The following is an 18,997-nucleotide window of genomic DNA, read 5'->3' on the forward strand; positions in this document are numbered from 1 at the left end:
TGATTTTCATTGGATAAAGTGAGGAATAGTTTGATCGTTTGCTAGAAATACTCCTCCAGATCCATAGAAATACTCCTAGGGAACAGAATATCTGGTGCGAATCGAACCCTGGAACTCCTTATTGACAGACTAGAACACTACCAACCGAAGGCACCAAGTTTGGTCGTTAAATTTGTCGGACATTGTCCACAGACCTATCAATCAATGAGCATTAAGTCTCTGCTGCTCTATAAGAACTACAGCGAGAGAATTACTTTTACATTCCACAATATATAATGGAGGACTTTCAAATACTTCTAGCTGTCATATTACTAAGAAAAATTAAGGAATTGTATAGTTGGTTGCAAACGTTTTCACTTGAACTTCTTCAGATAGCGTCCGATAGTTTATAGATGTGTATACGATCATCAGAACTATCAGAATTAGAGTTGTACAAGTCGAGGACTTCGAAGTGTTTCTAATTGCCCTATATTTCGGACGATCTAAGGAATTGTATAGCACATATCAATTGCACTACTTCAGAAAGTGTTAGATTGTTGAAAACAGGTTTTAGTTTAGTGGGATTATCTGGAGAACAGTCTGCATTAAGCCTGCTGCTCTATAAAAACTACAGTCTTTTCCACTATATATGCATAAATTCCAAGTATTTCCAACTGCCATATACTTCAGATGATCGAAGGGATCGTATGTCGATTGCTTACGAAATCACTTGCACTTCTTCGTAAAGCATTAGATAGTTTAAAGAGTTGTAAGTTAAACTCGATTCGGGACAAATCCCAGCATTTAAAAATTCCTTGTGCAACTATACAAGATCAATAAGGTTATTGCCTCACATTCTTAGGAATATTGTTTCAGATCACAAAAGTGTGATGGGAATTCCCAATGGAACCATGGAAATTGAACTAGTTACGTTAGCTTGTGTTCTAAACCGTTGGTTCTAGTTGAACATTCTGGAACTCTGCTACAGATCACTTGGAATTCGCAAAGTACTTCAGACGTTCGAAGGGATCGTATGTGGATTCAATACGAAATCACTTGCACTTCTTCTTAAAGCATTATATAGTTTTAAGTTAAACATGAGTGGTGCATTAAAGAATTCCTTGTGAAACTAAACGAGATCAATATGGTTTTTACCTCACATTCCTTGGAATATTGTTTCAGATCAAAAGGGTTGCTAAAACAACACATTATTCGGTGAGATTTTTAATGCTCAGGGAAAGCAGGATCGTAAGAGAGATCTTTGTCAGTTGAATATTTGAAAATTGGTGCCCAAGAAGTTTATTCCTAAAAATCCAGCGTTTGTTTTCTGTTCCAAATCAGACCCTTTCTTTAAAGCATATAATGATAAGCCTTACAGTCGATTTAGTTCAGTGTTTTGACACTTAAATCACTGCTAAAAGCTTACCGAACGCCAATCAGTTTGTGACAAACTTCTGGTGGGCAATACAGAGAATCTTTAAAAAACTTGATCGAAAATGATCAAATACCGTTGATCGGTAAAAAATAATCTTTTTTAAAAGCATTGTTCATCCGTAATTATCAAAAAAGCCTTCTCAAAGTCTCTAATAGCCGAATATTAGTAGAAGAGATGAAATATCAAAAGGCATAGTTAGATCGATCTGTGTCAGATTTCTGGATGTTTATGTAAACCCTCTCCTATTGCGAAAAGATCTAATAGTGTTCAGATGTATTTGAGACAGCTAAATCGAAGGTGATATCTTCTATGTTCGATCTCCAAAGATTGGCGTTGGATTTATGTATTTAAGATCAGAAGACTTTAATACAGATAGCTGATGTTGAAGAAGTTCAGTTTATGCAGTTTAATTGAAATTTCGGAAAACAATCTTAAAGAGGATTTTTAAGAAAATTGTGAAACGAAAGTGTTATGATTGGTAAACAGATTATGCAATTGCTTTATATTGATCCAACGTTGAATTTATTACAAGAATCAGATCTTTTCTGAAGACTCAGCCGACTTAATTTGAAAATCGCGGAACATTCACAAAGATGGTTGACAGTCCACAGTGTAAGTTCGATCATCGAGGATCAAAAAAAAAAAAAGAAGCTACTATCGCTTTCTAAAGACCCAACGTTAGATTTTTCACTCATTAGACCATAATTTCCGCCAATTTAATTTGAATATCGCTCAATAATTACAAATACGGTTGACAGTCCACTGTACAAGTTCGAACTTCAAAGTTCAGAAGCAGAATTTACTATCACTTTCTAAAGATCAGACGTTAGATTTATGATAAGAATCAAGCCTTTTATGAAAGCTTTAATGCTGATAGACAATATAAAAGAATAGTTCATAGTTCACTGACACTCGTTGGACCATGGATTCGGACTTTTTAATTGGAATTCCACAGGACTAACTCAATGATAGTTGATAGTGAGTAATGAAACATCTTATCATGTAAACTGAATCAGCTATCGCTTTCTAAACATCAAAAGCTGACAAGAATTAGGATCTTTTATGAGGAATTCATTAAATTTATTAAGATAGATAAAAATCATGCAAAGTCATAGATTTCATAAATGTTTTCAAACCAAATATTTTCCCATACCCAAACTATATACATATGTATGTATCTGTCTAGGTGTTAATTTGTAAAGGTGTATAACTCACTTTTCTAAATGGGCTAAACAACAAATTATTGTTTTTCATATACATTTTCTATAAACTGTGAAATCAAATCTTTACACAAATCATTAAAATTTATAGAAGAAAACATAATACAATGTCTAAATAATAAAATAAACAGTAGAAGAGAAAAAAAGTCAAATAATGTATAGCATAAGTATTGGTAGCTGTTAATCTATCATAAGCCTTTCTTTCTTTCTTTACTACTTTTTTATCTTTAAAGCAAAACATTTACATCTCTTGACCGACCAAATACTAATGGCCAAAGGCTGGGGAGTGAGTGTGTAAATTGTTATACGTCATTGTTGTTGCTGTTATTTTATTAAAAACTGTGAACGACTATGGCGACGACTTTCCAAAAAAAAAAATAAAAAACATTCATAAATTTGAAAAATTTTAAGAAAAATATAAAACGTAACCAAATGCAATGAACCACTACTTGCATGCAGCATGTGTCGATAGATCAAATCAACTTTGAAAAAGTAGGCAACTATATTGATACTAAATGTATAGAGCAACCTGTAAATATGTATATTGATTGTCTTGATTTTTGGGTGCAGTGTCGTGTTGTTGTTGTTGAGAGTGATCTTTAAAGATTGAGTGAATAAGTGCTCTTGCTAGTGTGGATGAGTTATATTTTGTAAACATTTGGGGAGGGGGGGATGTCTGTTATTTTGTATCAGATTCCCATGAAATGTTTATAACACAATGTCCAGTTTGTCTTGTTGGTAATAAATTAGCCTCAGCTGTTGTATTATTGATGAAATTGGAATTTATTTACTTTCAACACTTTGTTGCTTGCAGCAGAGAGTGAGATCTGAGAGTTGAATTTATTGATGTGAAATACTCCCAAAAGAGTCCAGGTGGAAAGTTGAGTCTAGGTAGTTTAGCTAGGTTATATTTAGAGCTCATGATTAAGCGAGAACTATCAGAAGTTTCTTGGTCCATTGTGATAATCTTTCAGCTCTTTCTCCCTAATTTTCGAGATACAATGCTTCTAGCAAATTTTATTAGATTTGTTAATGATACATCCATGAAACGGTCAAGATCATGAAAGAGGCTTCGATCAAGATATTTAAGTAGGCCCAGTATGTCTATAAGAAGTCTACCTAAGAACCACAATGCCAAGGTCCTCTTCTATAGAAGACAAGCCTATACTATTTTGGATATTTTGCTATAAGAAGCGTAGCAAAGACTAGCAGTGTCAAGGTCCAAATTTGAAAGATCCGATAATTTCAACAAATTTGTTTAGATTTGTTAGTGATACATCCTTGATACACTCCAGATCATGAAAGAGTCTTTGACCATGATATTAAAGTCTGTTTTCTTGTACGTTCTTCTCGTCAAAACAAATTCTACAATAACTGTTGAGTGGCACGCAATCATTCACACCCAGTGCCCAGTTAGTATGTCTGTAAGAAGCCTATCAAAGACCCACAAAGTTATGGCCCTCTTTCGCGAAAGACAAGCCCAGTTTAGTATATTTTGTTATAAGAAGCCTACTAAAGACCCACAAAGTCAAGATATTTTATCTTGAAAATCAAGCCAAGGGCCATCCGATACTTTCAACAGATCTGACAAGCAATCATACAGTACCCAGTTAGTATGTATGTAAGAAGTCCCACAAAGTCAAGATATTTCCCTTTGAAACTAAAACTCAGGCCATTTTTGATATTTTGCAAGTAATGTGCAAGCAATGTTCACGTTCGAAGAAGAAACAGTTTTGTTTCATTACTGATTCGTTGGAAATTTAATTTCCTCGAATGCCCTCATATCCTGGAACCCAAACTAATTCGACAGAGTATTGTCTAAGTTGGGAACGATAGTGAATACAATTGAGAATATAGTTCGACTTTAACACTTTCGAAGTCTATAAGAAGCCTATCAAAACCCACAAAGTCAAGGTATTTTTCTTGAAACATAAGCCCAAGACGTTTTGGATATTTTGCATGAAAGGTTCAGATTTCGACGATGGCGTTTGAGTATGACGGAGTATGAATATTTTTTTTGAGAAACAGTTTCGTTCAAGGATTATCCCTTAATTCCGGAATTACATTTCGTAGAATGCCTTCGTATCCTGGAACCAGAACTAATTCGACAGAGTGTCGTCTAATGAGCAGAGATTATATGTAATTATTCATAAATTTCGACCTTAACTCATTCGATGCGAGAGCCTTGAGAGATGCAAGACTGTTTGATCGCCGACATCTCGAGGTTAAGTTTTCGGAAGTTTCTCGGGCCCCTAAATAGGGTGTAAATTTCAGCCTGAAAAATAGTATTAGACAATTTAATGGAGATTAAGCTCATCATAGAAATTTACCGAGACAGATACAGATTTCGAACTGTCAGTGAAGGGATTATATCGAAGTCTTCTATGATTGAGTATAGAGCAATTCAGTGTAGGTTTGTTTACAGATCTAACAGTTAGAGAATGGAGACTATATCCATCGGAGAAATTTATCGAGACTGATAGAGATTTTGAACTGTCAGTCTTCTATTGTTAAGTGTAAAACAATTCACTTAAGCGACATCTGCAGGTTTATTTACAGATCTAACAGTGAGTTATATGTTCTATGTTTCGATCTCTGAAGATTAGTAAACAAAGTCTACTAACGCTTTCTAAAGATTCGACTTTACAAGTATGACATGATCATATCTTTTCCGATGACTTTAGCACTGTTAGCTGATATAGAAGAAGTTGAGTTATGGTGAAATTTAGGGTCACACTTTGTACCTTAAATTCAGATCTTCAAAATATCAATGAAGACCGGTTAACTCTATCTCTTTCTAAAGAACCGACATTCGTTTTATGACAATAATCATATATTTTATATAGATATTAATAACTATAGCTGATATAAAAAAAGATTCACCTGTTGGATTATGAGTCTTATGGGGACCAAGATCATCAGGTTTTTGTAGACATATTTCGATTGTGAAATATCAGCAGGACTATTGTAGATCCTGCAATACTTTTATAAACTTATTGGCTCTGTTCGGCCCACATTTGTTACAAACTATGAGAATTCCCCGTTACCTATACATAATTTTCACTTTTTATTACTGATTAAAATTGACATAAATATATTTATCATTTCAAATTAAACAACAACTCGTTTATTTTAAATTGATAACAAGTAAATAAAAGAGAAAGAGGTAAATTAAAGAAAAAGCAAAACAAAACATTATTGATAACAGCCCACTCAATTCAAAATACATATAAATAGAAAACCCCCCCAAAAACAATGTTGCTATAAGATTAAAGTGCAAATGAAATTATGCTCAAATGAATTTTACTTGTGTTTTATAGTCTTTTTGGGAAAATTACATTAAATATACCTTTTTTATCTGTGTGTATTATTTTGTTGTAAACATGAATTATAAATTATAATAAATTTAACCGTTAAAGTCATTTATTCCATTCATTGTTTCTAACACCACCAGTGACCCAGTGAAAAGCAAAGAGACAAGAAATCAAAAATTACAAAAACAATAGTTAAAATTACTAACTACCTATATACATATATTGGGTATTATGATGATGATGATCATGAATTAAATATGTATTTGTTTTTTTAAACAAATATGTACAATGTAAGTAATTTTAGTTGTTTACAAAAAACGAACGAAAAACATTGTTGTTTTCTTTAGCTACAACAACAACAAAAAATGAAGTTTTTCATTACCATTACTACAACAAAAGATGAGGAAGTTTTGAAGAAAACTTTCTCCCTTAAAAAGTGAAATAATTATAAGAAATAAGAACTCGGTTTTAGTAATTTATAAAATATAATTACAAATTATTATGAGCATCGGAAATGAGGGTACAATCTTTTCATAGTATAACATATTGGAGCTCGTATAGTTTATGGATTCCTATAGAAAGTCAGATCGAAAATTACAACTTCTTTATTCAAACTCCGGAGATGATTACGCTTAATCTTCTATGGGAGACCTTTTGTATATTTGATATGCATCAGATCTTTTCTGTGATAGATGTTCTCTTAACCTTTAAGAATATGATCGTGGCTCATATTTTTGTCATAAGATCGATCATTTTGTGCTCCGACTTCGGAAAGTTTGTACACAAACTTTTAGAGATCAAGCTTTAGCTGGGTGTTTAAGGGAAATCTTGATGTCGCAAAACCTTCAACCTTCAACGATTCCACGATCGTAGAAAAGCTCATATATCAGATTGTATTGTTAGACGAATCTGTGTTTCGATTTCTGTAAGTTTATTTTCAGAATATCCTTTAAAGAATATTTTTTTTTTAACGGTCCATCTACAGTTAGGTTTCTATAACAAATTTAGATAGTTTTTAGGTCTTCGAACTATAGAGATCATTACGCCTAGAAGTAAAGCTTTCATGATCGCGGTAGATTATGAAAATAGCGGTTCAATATCTTTGATTTATGACCGAATTATGAAGGTTTATTCGCAGAATCTTTTGCTGACAAAAGCTAGAACGAAAATGATAATTTCTCTGTTCAAACTCCGGAGTTCGACGTGTAGAAGAATAGTTTTCATAAATATTAGTCGTTTTTCTAAGATAGAAGTTCGCAGAACCTTCAAGAAAATAACATCGTGTGATCTCATATGTCAGGCGGCATGGCTAGATCAGTTTGAGACAAACTTCTGAAAGTTTATATACAGAATAATCCTGTTAAAGATCAAACGTTTAGAGATTCAACTGTAGTTGAGTTTCTATATGAAATCTGGAACGAGTCTAGAACTTTGGAGAATAATTGCTATAAAAAGATCGCTATAAGAAGATCACAATTTTACACAGAATCTTCTGCTGAAGAACTAACTTCCATAGGAAAGCTAAATTGAAATGATATTTTCTCTATTCAAATTATCTTATGGTGTTGATGGCCATTGTTAGATCGGTCTAGATAGAATTTCGAAGGTATCTACATAGAATAGTAAAATATCATCTTTTTTTCTCTGTTCAAACTCTGGAGTTTGGCGTGAAGAAATTTTAATAAAGACCTACTGGATGTTTGATAAGTATCCTACGTTTTTCTAAGATATAAGTTCGCAGAAACTTCAAGAAGATTCTATTAAGCAAAAATAAGATCGTGTGAGCTCATAAGTCAGACTGCATGGCTAGATCAGTTTGTGACAAACTTCTGAAAGACTATGCATAGATCAATCCTTTTAAAGATCAAACTTTTAGAGATCCAACTGTAGTTAAGTTTCTATATGAAATCTAGAATTTCGTAGAAAACTTTTCATAAAAAGATCGTCATAGCATATGTTAATAAGATCGTAGTTTATACATAGAATCCTCTGCAGAAAAACTAACTTTTAGAGATTCAAGAAAGGGGAAGATTTCTATAGGAAAGCTAGATTAAAATTATGTTTTCTCTATTCATATTATCTTATGTTGTTGATGACCAATGTTAGATCGATCTAGATAGAATTTCCAAGTTTTATAGTTTAGTTTTTTAGTAAAGTATGATCTTTTTTCTCTGTTCAAACTTCGGAGATCCTCGTGTAGAAGAATAGTTTCCATAAAGATCTATTGAATGTTTGATAAGTACTTATCAGACATTTTTTTAACATAGAAGTTCGTAGAACCTTCATTTAATGTCAGATGGCATGACTAGATCAGTTTGCGCCAAACTTCTGAAAGTTTATACATAGAACAATCCTTTGAAAGATCAAACGTTTAGAGATCCAACTTTAGTTGAGTTTCTATATGAAATCTAGATCGATTCTAGAACTTAGAAGAATATTTTTCATAAAAAAGATCGTGATAGCATATGTAAGTAAGATCGGAGTTTACACATAGAATCCTCTGTAGAAGGAGTAACATTTAGAGATCCAAGAGAGGCGGGAATTCTATAGGAAAGCTAGACTGAAATGTTATATTCTCTATTCAAACTCTGGTGATCGGTATACAGAATTTTTTGCGAAAGAATAGTTTTCATAAAGATCTATTATTGGGTTCTGGTAGGAAATAAAACTTTTTTAAAATAGAAGTTCACAGAATCTTTAAGAAGATTCTATTAAAAGAAGAGAAGATCGTAGGTGATCAGTAGGTAACATTCTTCTGGAATTTGTATTAAAAGAACAACCTTTAGATGATAACAGTAGTTGGATATCTATACGAAATCATCAAATCACATCAAATCTTTAAACTTCAATGGAAGAACAGAAGAACAGCTAGATCGAAATGAGTTTTCAGAACGTTTAAGAAGAGAAGATCTTTTTGTTAACTCAGTCGGTGACAGTCTTCTGAAAGTTTAAGCTGAGAATACATTCATTTAAAAAACAACTTTTAGAGGTGTAACATTATATGGATTGCTATATGAAATCTAGATTTTTGAATTCCAGAGATTCATACAAAAAATATTATATTAAAAAAAAACTCAGTACAAGAGTTTATCTCTCAGAAAACCTTATGTTGATAGACTTATATATAATCATACAAAGCATCCACTACTTCTATCTTCTAGAGTTTCAACAGTGAATGCAGTTGTTTAATCAGACTAGATCAAAATCCTCTGTCTTCGAACTCCGAAAAGATCGATATGCAGAATTTTGTATGGAAGAATAGTTTTCTTTAAAGATCTCTAAAAAACGAAAAATTTTACACAATTTAAATTGGTTTAAAGAAGTTTTACTAAATCTTATCATATCATTTAAATAAAGATTGATAAAAACTTAATGAGTTCCCTAGAAAAATTCAACTTTAATTAATATTGATGACTATCGGAAGCTTCATTTATAGAATCTGTTAATCATTAATTATTATTATTATAGTAAACTCTTGCCACCAAAGTTGTTGTCAGCCTAAAGCTGTTATACAACTCTACTAAATTAAAGTTTAGCTGCTGCTAAACAGCTTTTACTCATTCATATAGAAAAACATTTCCGTTTTTTATGGATTTATGAAAAAAAAAGTAATTTCTTTATCGCTATCGAATGGTGGAGAAAAAAGCAATAAGAATTTTATGACCAAACAGAGTGCAAATGAATGTATATGCATCATGTTGCACTTTCAGCTAAATAAAGTACAAGAACCATTAGCATACAAGTGTGTAGTGAAGTAAGTATGTATATCACACATAATCAAACAAACACTTAAGGTGTTTTTATAACACACTGAAGTTTTAACAACAGCTAAACATATGAGAATCAACAAAAAAGTGTAATAAACCCAGAGACACAGTTATGAATAATGTTCTTAGAAAAATACCTTTTACTGCTATTTGTTTGGCTAGAGTATAAAGATATTTTACATTTATTTTTAACCTAAATTATTGATGCTGCTGCAGCTGCCGCCACAGTTCTAAAAGTTTTTAACAGCAAAATAAAAAATTTATTTAGGTAAACATGTAGGGAGTAGAGTAAAAATGCTTGAAGGTTTCTAGAGATCTATAAAATTTAACTATTTAAGAATGGTACACAGTTCTGCGTTTAATGGAATATTGTGTAAAAATATTTATGGAATAGATTGTGAATAGAAAATAAATTAGTTATTGTTGTTTAAAATTGACATCTTTTCAATTAAAATTAGAATTTATCAATTTGAAAAGGTATTCTGAAAACAGATCTGTAGTAAAAAGCTGTGAAAATGTAAAGATTCTCTAATCTTTCTTCTCCTTATCAAATTTCAAATTTAACAAATAAACAACTTACCCCCACTTTGCTCCTCCTGTTGCTGTTGTCTTTGCTGCTGCTGGCGCATTTTCTGTTCCTTTTTCTTGCGCTCTGCTTCCGACCAGGAACAGTGTACAGTACCATCACGATGTAAACTTAAATTATCCACAGCTTCGGGTATTTCTAGTTCATTGAAGATATGACGTTTACCAGCAGCTGCTATACGACGATATAGAGTTATAGTTTGATAAATTAAAGCCCAAGCTTGTTCTTCCGATAAAGGAGCCTTAAAAGATTCCAAAATATTCTTAACACTAACACAACCCATGGGATTATTACAGGCGCAAATACTAGTGGGTTGTGCTGAAGATGTGGTAAGACCATTATTAGTGCTTTCGGTAGAATCACTAGGTTTGCTAAGCAACTCTTCATTGGCACTATCTGGTGAAGTGGAAAGAAAACCATCTTCAGCATCAGAATGTGCCGTTGTTTGATGACATTTGCCATTGATAATGGGTTTGGCTTTGGTAAAAGATAGTTTAGTTTGTTGTTCTTCTTCATTGTTATCATTGCTGCTTGAGCTTTCATGAGCGCCTGCGTCATTACAAGTTGTTTTTGTTGAAGGCAGGTTTTGAGGGCCATCTCCTCCGCCCTCATCAACAGCTCTTTGATTATTAGCTAATTCTTCGGACATTTTTTGTTTTGTAGCCGTTGACATATGATCACCAAATGTTTCTTGAATTTCGGTAGTCATTTTTTGGAAATTGTGTTAAAATTGAGCTCAAGATCTGAGGGTCCGTTTCGCCCTTTTATATATTTTTAGTTTTTTCTATGAAAATTTATTTTTATTTTCAAAAATATTGTTCTTTGAATTTGTTGTTGATTTTGTCAATTTATATTGACCACATTTAATAATTTAATTAGACACACATAAAAAACACAAAACATTAAATTTGTTTTCTCAGGAATTTTTATTTGTTCCACCAAAATAACACTGTTTACAAAAAGATTTATTTAACACTTAAATCTGTAACAGAGCAAAAAACAAACAAATAAAATTTATTGATTTATTAATATATTTTAAACTTTTTTTGTTTATGTATTTAATTTGCTTTAAAACACGCACGTTTACTTGAATTTGTTTAAATTTTGTTTGATTAATCAAAAGAAAAATGAGAGTGATTCACTTGTCAAAATGAAATGACTTTGATTATTGTTTTTGTTTGTGTTTTCATTTCTTTTCTACTAGTGTCATCAATAGGGTTGCCATCGTTAGAGCAATAATGCACGTTTAATTATTTGTTGGAAAGTAACGGTTTTTATTTTAACTAACTAACTAACTAACTAACTAACTAACTAACTAACTAACTAACTAACTAACTAACTAACTAACTAACTAACTAACTAACTAACTAACTAACTAACTAACTAACTAACTAACTAACTAACTAACTAACTAACTAACTAACTAACTAACTAACTAACTAACTAACTAACTAACTAACTAACTAACTAACTAACTAACTAACTAACTACTAACTAACTAACTAACTAACTAACTAACTAACTAACTAACTAACTAACTACTAACTAACTAACTAACTAACTAACTAACTAACTAACTAACTAACTAACTAACTAACTACTAACTAACTAACTAACTAACTAACTAACTAACTAACTAACTAACTAACTAACTAACTAACTAACTAACTAACTAACTAACTAACTAACTAACTAACTAACTAACTAACTAACTAACTAACTAACTAACTAACTAACTAACTAACTAACTAACTAACTAACTAACTAACTAACTAACTAACTAACTAACTAACTAACTAACTAACTAACTAACTAACTAACTAACTAACTAACTAACTAACTAACTAACTAACTAACTAACTAACTAACTAACTAACTAACTAACTAACTAACTAACTAACTAACTAACTAACTAACTAACTAACTAACTAACTAACTAACTAACTAACTAACTAACTAACTAACTAACTAACTAACTAACTAACTAACTAACTAACTAACTAACTAACTAACTAACTAACTAACTAACTAACTAACTAACTAACTAACTAACTAACTAACTAACTAACTAACTAACTAACTAACTAACTAACTAACTAACTAACTAACTAACTAACTAACTAACTAACTAACTAACTAACTAACTAACTAACTAACTAACTAACTAACTAACTAACTAACTAACTAACTAACTAACTAACTAACTAACTAACTAACTAACTAACTAACTAACTAACTAACTAACTAACTAACTAACTAACTAACTAACTAACTAACTAACTAACTAACTAACTAACTAACTAACTACTAACTAACTAACTAACTAACTACTAACTAACTAACTATAACTTATTTTTTATATTTCTTTTGGTTAAATTCTTGAGAATGATTGAAAAAAGCAGTTTTTGGTATTTTTTTTTTGATTCAAACTTAACGTTAAGATATCTCGAAAAGCATGAATATGTAACACAGATAATAATATGATAATATATCGTTTCAAATAAGATTAATGACAGAATTATTTTAAACATTAGGAGCATTACTCAATCCTTTAGAAAAGTATACGTTGGTCTTTGGATTAAAAACTTGTACGCCTGTGTAATTAAAGAAACTGACAGAGGATTTATAGTATAGTTTATATTTATAGCATAGTTTAGTGTTTTAGGCCTACACCCACCTTAGAATCATACTCTAATTCGATTAAGCTACATATGTCTGTCCGTCAGATATTTAATTAAACCATATATCGTTATTTTAAAGGCAATTAAATAAAATTTGGTACATAATTATCTAGTATATCAAGGAGGAAGCCTATTGAAAATAATTAAAGTCGGACCATTATGGATCTCCAGAATAGATCATAATGATGTTAAATATACGGCAGAACAATTTTTTTTGCAAATTTAATACAGCTGTATTTTGTTCTGATCAGGCACCATTTGACCCTAGCTCCCATATAAAGTACTGTTCAGACATGAACGTTAATAATTCAATTATAAAGAATAGTATAACTATACAATTTGACTCAAATATCTCTTAAATAATATATATTTATAAAATTTCTACTATTTGTTCTACAAATATTTTTTTTCTCATTTGCAACAAATTAGTGAAATTTTGTTTACATATTAAAATTAATATATTTTTACTACATTATCAATTAAAAATTATTTTCACAATACATTTATATTTTTTAATGCAAAGCAAATTTTTGAAATTAAACCCTATGCAACTCGCTCTAGTTTTTTTAAATTACAAATTGTAATTTCAAATTGTTACTTTAAGAGTCTTGAACAATTTGATTAGTTAAAAAAAAAAAATTATATACATACATGTATATAAAAGTATTAAATTTCTTTAAATTGCATTCATAATTTAAAACTTATGCACATTTTTTAAGTTTGAAACTAAACATAGTTATTTTAACTAAACAACTAAAATCACTTTATTTCAAACATTTTTACCATTATATTAACAATTGTTTAATACTTTTAATAATGAGTTATATAATTTAATATGTTCATACTAAAAAAAAACTTTAACTATGAAACACATGTTATTTTTTATTTTTATGGCTATTCAAAAAAAAATTTTACTTTACTAAATATTAAATTTTCTTAAAAGACATTCGTATACTTGTAAAAAGTTATGAAATGTAGATTTTATTTTAAATTTAATGATTCTAATACAATTAAAAAAACTTTAAAGTACATAGTAGTAAATTTTAAACAAATGTTTAATGTATATTAAATATTAAAAGTATTATTTTAGTGTGAAATATATTATGCTTAATTTGAATAACTAAGTTAAAATTTGTTTTTTTTTTTTAATTCGTTGCAAACAAAATAAACCAATGAGAAATGGTTTAACAAAAAAAAAAAAAAAAAAAAAAAAAAAAAATACCTCAAACTTTTTTTAAGTAAAATATAGGGAAATGCGAGATTCTATATTTACTTATCTCTAATTTAGATTTAAGATCCAATAAGATATATAGATCGATGAAGTTTTTCCTGTAAATTAAATGCAATATCACATTTTTTTGCGATTTATAGTTGTCTCAAGCTTTTATTTAAGATATCTTGAAGAATTAGTGTGATATGTCAGAGTTGAAACTTGTATTTTAATGTGGACGGATTGGACTTTCAGACGACATTACGGAATTTATGAATTAAGGTGTTGTTCCGCTATTATAAAATCTCAAATGTGGATAAAAACGGAGTTTTTAGTACACAATATCTCGAAACGAGTTTCTAAGGCCAGATTCGTATTAAGCGCTACTAAATCCCTTAGAAATGTATAATTTGTCGACTTTATCTCAAATTTTGTTGTTTTCGAAAATTTTTAATCTTTTTCAGAATTAATTTTGCATCTCTTCCACTTTTTTAAACAAGACTATTAAATTTGACTCTTTTTCGACAAAAAGTCATTTGTTCGAAAGTGACTTTACGGATTTTAAATGGATTTTTTCAAAACTTTTGTAAAAATATTGCTCGTAGAGTTCAAAAACTATATAAATGTCTGAAATATTTTAACTATTTGTTTGTTAATTTCATAATTTTAACAATTTTACTATTCAAAATATTTTTTTAATTATAAAATACACAATTACAATATCAAATCATTTACTCAACTATTTTTTTTTTTTTTTTTTTTTTGTTAAAGTTTGTAATACTCCATAAATGAGGCGTTAATCTTTTAAACAAACTAAATAGTAAATCTATTTTGATTTATTTCAAAATTTTCTATTTGTAAAATTAATTATAACAAATAAATTTACAATTTACCAATTTTTGCGTTAAATTTATTAAATCCACAAACAAGTCTTAATAAAGTTACAGCCCTGGTTTTGATATGTTTACAAATTTAATTAATTTTTTTTCACAAGCTAAACATTTTTTTCTACAGCTGATTTATGCAAATTGTGTAATTTATCATTTAAGCTTTTGGCAACACTGTTGATTATTGACACTTGTTTGTTGTTATTGTCGGTTTTTTCACTAAAGAGAAACAAAATAACATAAAAATTTAATAACGGTTCATTAGCTCACGTGCCCGCAAAAATTACTCTGTTTATAATACACACGGTGACAAAAACAAGAAAACGTGATGATATACAAAAGTCGAAATATAAATAAGAATAGAATAGAAATACACAGAATAACAAAACAAAACATTAAAACAAGAGAAGAGAAGATTAGTATCGAAATGACATAAAACTATCAACATAAATGTTAATTATTAAAGGTGCAGCACAGTGGTGTATTCGGTTACTGGAATAACAGTTTCTAATTTGATTTTTTTTAGATTTCAAACTGAAACACATAATGTCAAGTATATACTGGTTAAATGCGAATTATTTTTACGTTAAGAAGAAAAAATAAACTGGTTTTATTGCAGCTTAAAGAACTTGTTTTGGGGAAAAACTTTTTGATTTCTGTTTGTCTCATAGTTTTATTTAAAACAGTCTGGTGGTAAATTGTGTAGAAACATTGAATGGCAAGAAGAAGAAGGAACAGGTAGGAGAGTAGAAAAAAGAAACATTTTGTTTGTTTTTAGTTTCCACACAATTAATTTAAGGGTTATAATTAGGGTTCTACCCAGGTATGGAAGATTTAGTAGTTTAGTACTTTTTCAGTACTATAATCTAGTCTATAGTCTAGTCTATAGTCTAGTCTATAGTCTAGTCTATAGTCTAGTCTATACTCTAGTCTATAGTCTAGTCTATAGTCTAGTCTACAGTCTAGTTTATAGTCTAGTCTATAGTCTAGTCTATAGTCTAGTCTATAGTGTAGTCTATAGTCTAGTCCATAGACTATAGTCTAGTCTATAGTCTAGTCTATAGTCTAGTCTATAGTATAGTCTATAGACTAGTCGATAGTCTAGTCGATAGTCTAGTCTATAGTCTAGTCTATAGTCTAGTCTATAGTCTAGTCTATAGTCTAGTCGATAGTCTAGTCTATAGTCTAGTCTATAGTCTAGTCTATAGTCCATAGACTATAGTCTAGTCTATAGTGTAGTCTATAGTCTAGTCCATAGACTATAGTCTAGTCCATACACTATAGTCTAGTCTATAGTCTAGTCTAAAGTGTAGTCTATAGTCTAGTCCATAGATTATAGTCTAGTCTATAGTGTAGTCTATAGTCTATTCTATAGTATAGTCTATAGTCTAATCTATGATCTAGTCTAGTCTAGAGTCTAGTCTATAGTCTAGTCTGTAGTCTAATCTATAGCCTAGTCTATAGTCTAGTCTATAGTCCGCTCTAAAGTCTAATCTTTAGTCTACTCTATAGTCTAGTCTTTAGTCTAATCTTTAGTCTAGTCTATAGTCTAGTCTTTTTAAGTTTTTGGCCACTTTTTAAAAATTTCTAGCTTTTGGTCTTTTCTTTACTATTTTCGATTTGCTGAGATTTAAAAAAAAAATAATTGACTATGACTTTTTTCGATAAAAAGTCGATTATTCGAAAATCGATTTACAGATATTAGACAGATGGTCCTAGAGGGCAATAATTATATGGACGTTCAAACCTTATCAAAACAATTGACTTCGACTTTTAGTTTTCGACTTTTCCGATTTTTAAACAATTTTCTCAATATTTACAATATCTCAATTTTTCGAACCATTCCTGCAAAAAGGTCTACCTTTTTAATTTGGAAATTGACTAACCAAATTAAAAAAGGTAGACTTTTATTTTTTTCGACAAAAGTTGATTCTTTAAAAAGTCGTTTTTACGACTTTTTTTTTAATTTTTTATAATTTTCCGAAAATGTTTGACTTTTAATTTCAAAATAGTTGTCATATCGATCATTATTGAAAAAAATAGTCGACTTCAACTTTTTTCCTGAAAAAGTCGATTGTTTGAAAAACCTTTAAGTAGAACCCTAATGTTTTTATTAAAAATATTGAAGTTATAAAGCGGGGGTTGAAAATAAACACTTGTTTTTGTTTTAGAATGTTTGAAAAAACACTTGTTTTAAATTAAATACACTTTTTTCACTTTAGTTTTGTTTTATTATATTTATTTGGGGTTTGGTTTTTTATTCCTTTATTTGGTTTAAAATCAATTTTTTCTATATTATATAAAATTCTCCATATTTCTTTTTTTGACAAAGTGAAGTTGTTGTTTTTACTGTTGGTTTTTAATTTAATTAAAAACTATTCTATTGGCCGTTAAAAATTCTGTTACATATATTTCTTTTAATTTATATAATTTTCCACACTGCACTTTTTAGTAATTATTTCATAAAATTATGTGCATTCCTTTATAATTTCTTTCAATTTTATTTTTTTCTACACAATTATATTAATTTAATTAATTTCACCAACCGTAACAAAAATATGTTATTTTTTCTCCATCTCACATTTTATTTAATTTTTCTTTTCACAAACTTTATCTGCTGCTCATTCATAAATTGTAGCAGTAATACATGAACGAACAATTTTTATATAAAACCAAAACAATACCGGAATACGTTTTCTTCTTCTAGTTTTAATAGTTTTAACAACCGCTTCGTAATGTTTATTATTTACTTGCAAAACTCAGACTGATTTCAATAAAATTCAAAAAATCGGAAACCACTTTTTTGTTCGTTAAGTGCATGAGAGTAAAAATGTAAAACTTAACGAAACTATTGCTCTCACTCTCTATTTTCTTAACGAACAGCATTCTGTCTCTCTGTTAATAAATGTAAACAATGTTATCACTTCACTTGTTAACATTGCCGGCTGTTTAGTGTTTGTGTGCTAGAGTACGTGTGTATTAAATAAATTCTCCCCAAAATACAAAAGAAATAATTAATAAAAGTGTTTAATTTATAAAACAAATAGTTGTGCATCTTTTGTGCTAAAAAAAATTTACTGCAAAAGTGTTTTCCATTTGTTAATTAACTTTGAATATTTGTGCAAATTAACAAGTGGTTCTCTGTGGATCGTCGCCATTTTTTGCAAGTGACAGCTTAGAATAACATTTTAACTTGAATGTTTATGTTGGTCCTGTTAACTTTAACAGGTTGTCTTACAAATGAAAGTGGATAATGCAGTTTCTGTTAATGTAGAGGAAAGGATAAATCGGCCATTTACCTATTAGTTCCGGTTCTTAGTAGAGGTAAGTGAAATTGGGAATTACTTAACCGAATAATTTTGAATTATCCTATGATAAAACCTCAAATAATTAAAACCGATGAAAAGAGAAAGGGAATATTTGAAGACCCTATAACTAACTAACTAACTAACTAGACTAGACTAGACTAGACAGACTAGACTAGACTAGACTAGACTAGACTAGACTAGACTAGACTAGACTAGACTAGACTAGACTAAACTAGACTAGACTATAGACTTGACTATAGACTAGACTATAGACTAGACTATAGACTAGACTATAGACTAGACTATAGACTAGACTATAGACTAGACTATAGACTAGACTATAGACTAGACTAGACTATAGACTAGACTATAGACTAGACTATAGACTAGACTATAGACTAGACTATAGACTATACTATAGACTAGACTATAGACTATACTATAGACTATACTATAGACTAGACTATAGACTATACTATAGACTAGACTATAGACTAGACTATAGACTAGACTATAGACTAGACTATAGACTAGACCATAGACTAGACTATAGACTAGACTATAGACTAGACTATAGACTAGACTATAGACTAGACTATAGACTAGACTA

General features: G+C 29.8%; 1 protein-coding gene across 2 annotated transcripts in view; it reads right to left on the reverse strand.

Moving 5' to 3' along the window:
- The window catches only part of LOC119603381 (protein spire), a 161,756-nt gene extending 143,921 nt beyond the window's left edge, over positions 1-17,835 (reverse strand). For both annotated transcript variants that reach the window (XM_037955398.1, XM_037955399.1), the window contains exons 1-2: positions 17,626-17,835; positions 10,296-11,283 (exon numbers count right to left, since the gene is read on the reverse strand). In XM_037955398.1, the coding sequence (XP_037811326.1) occupies positions 10,296-11,010 (715 nt within the window). In that variant the 5' untranslated portion in view covers positions 11,011-11,283; positions 17,626-17,835. The remainder of the gene's footprint in view (positions 1-10,295; positions 11,284-17,625) is intronic.
- Positions 17,836-18,997: the final 1,162 nt, after the last annotated feature.

This window comes from Lucilia sericata, unplaced genomic scaffold (assembly GCF_015586225.1).
Source record: "Lucilia sericata isolate MDLA Ls3-8-SP2 unplaced genomic scaffold, ASM1558622v1 Contig000299F_arrow, whole genome shotgun sequence".
Lineage (NCBI taxonomy): Eukaryota > Metazoa > Arthropoda > Insecta > Diptera > Calliphoridae > Lucilia > Lucilia sericata.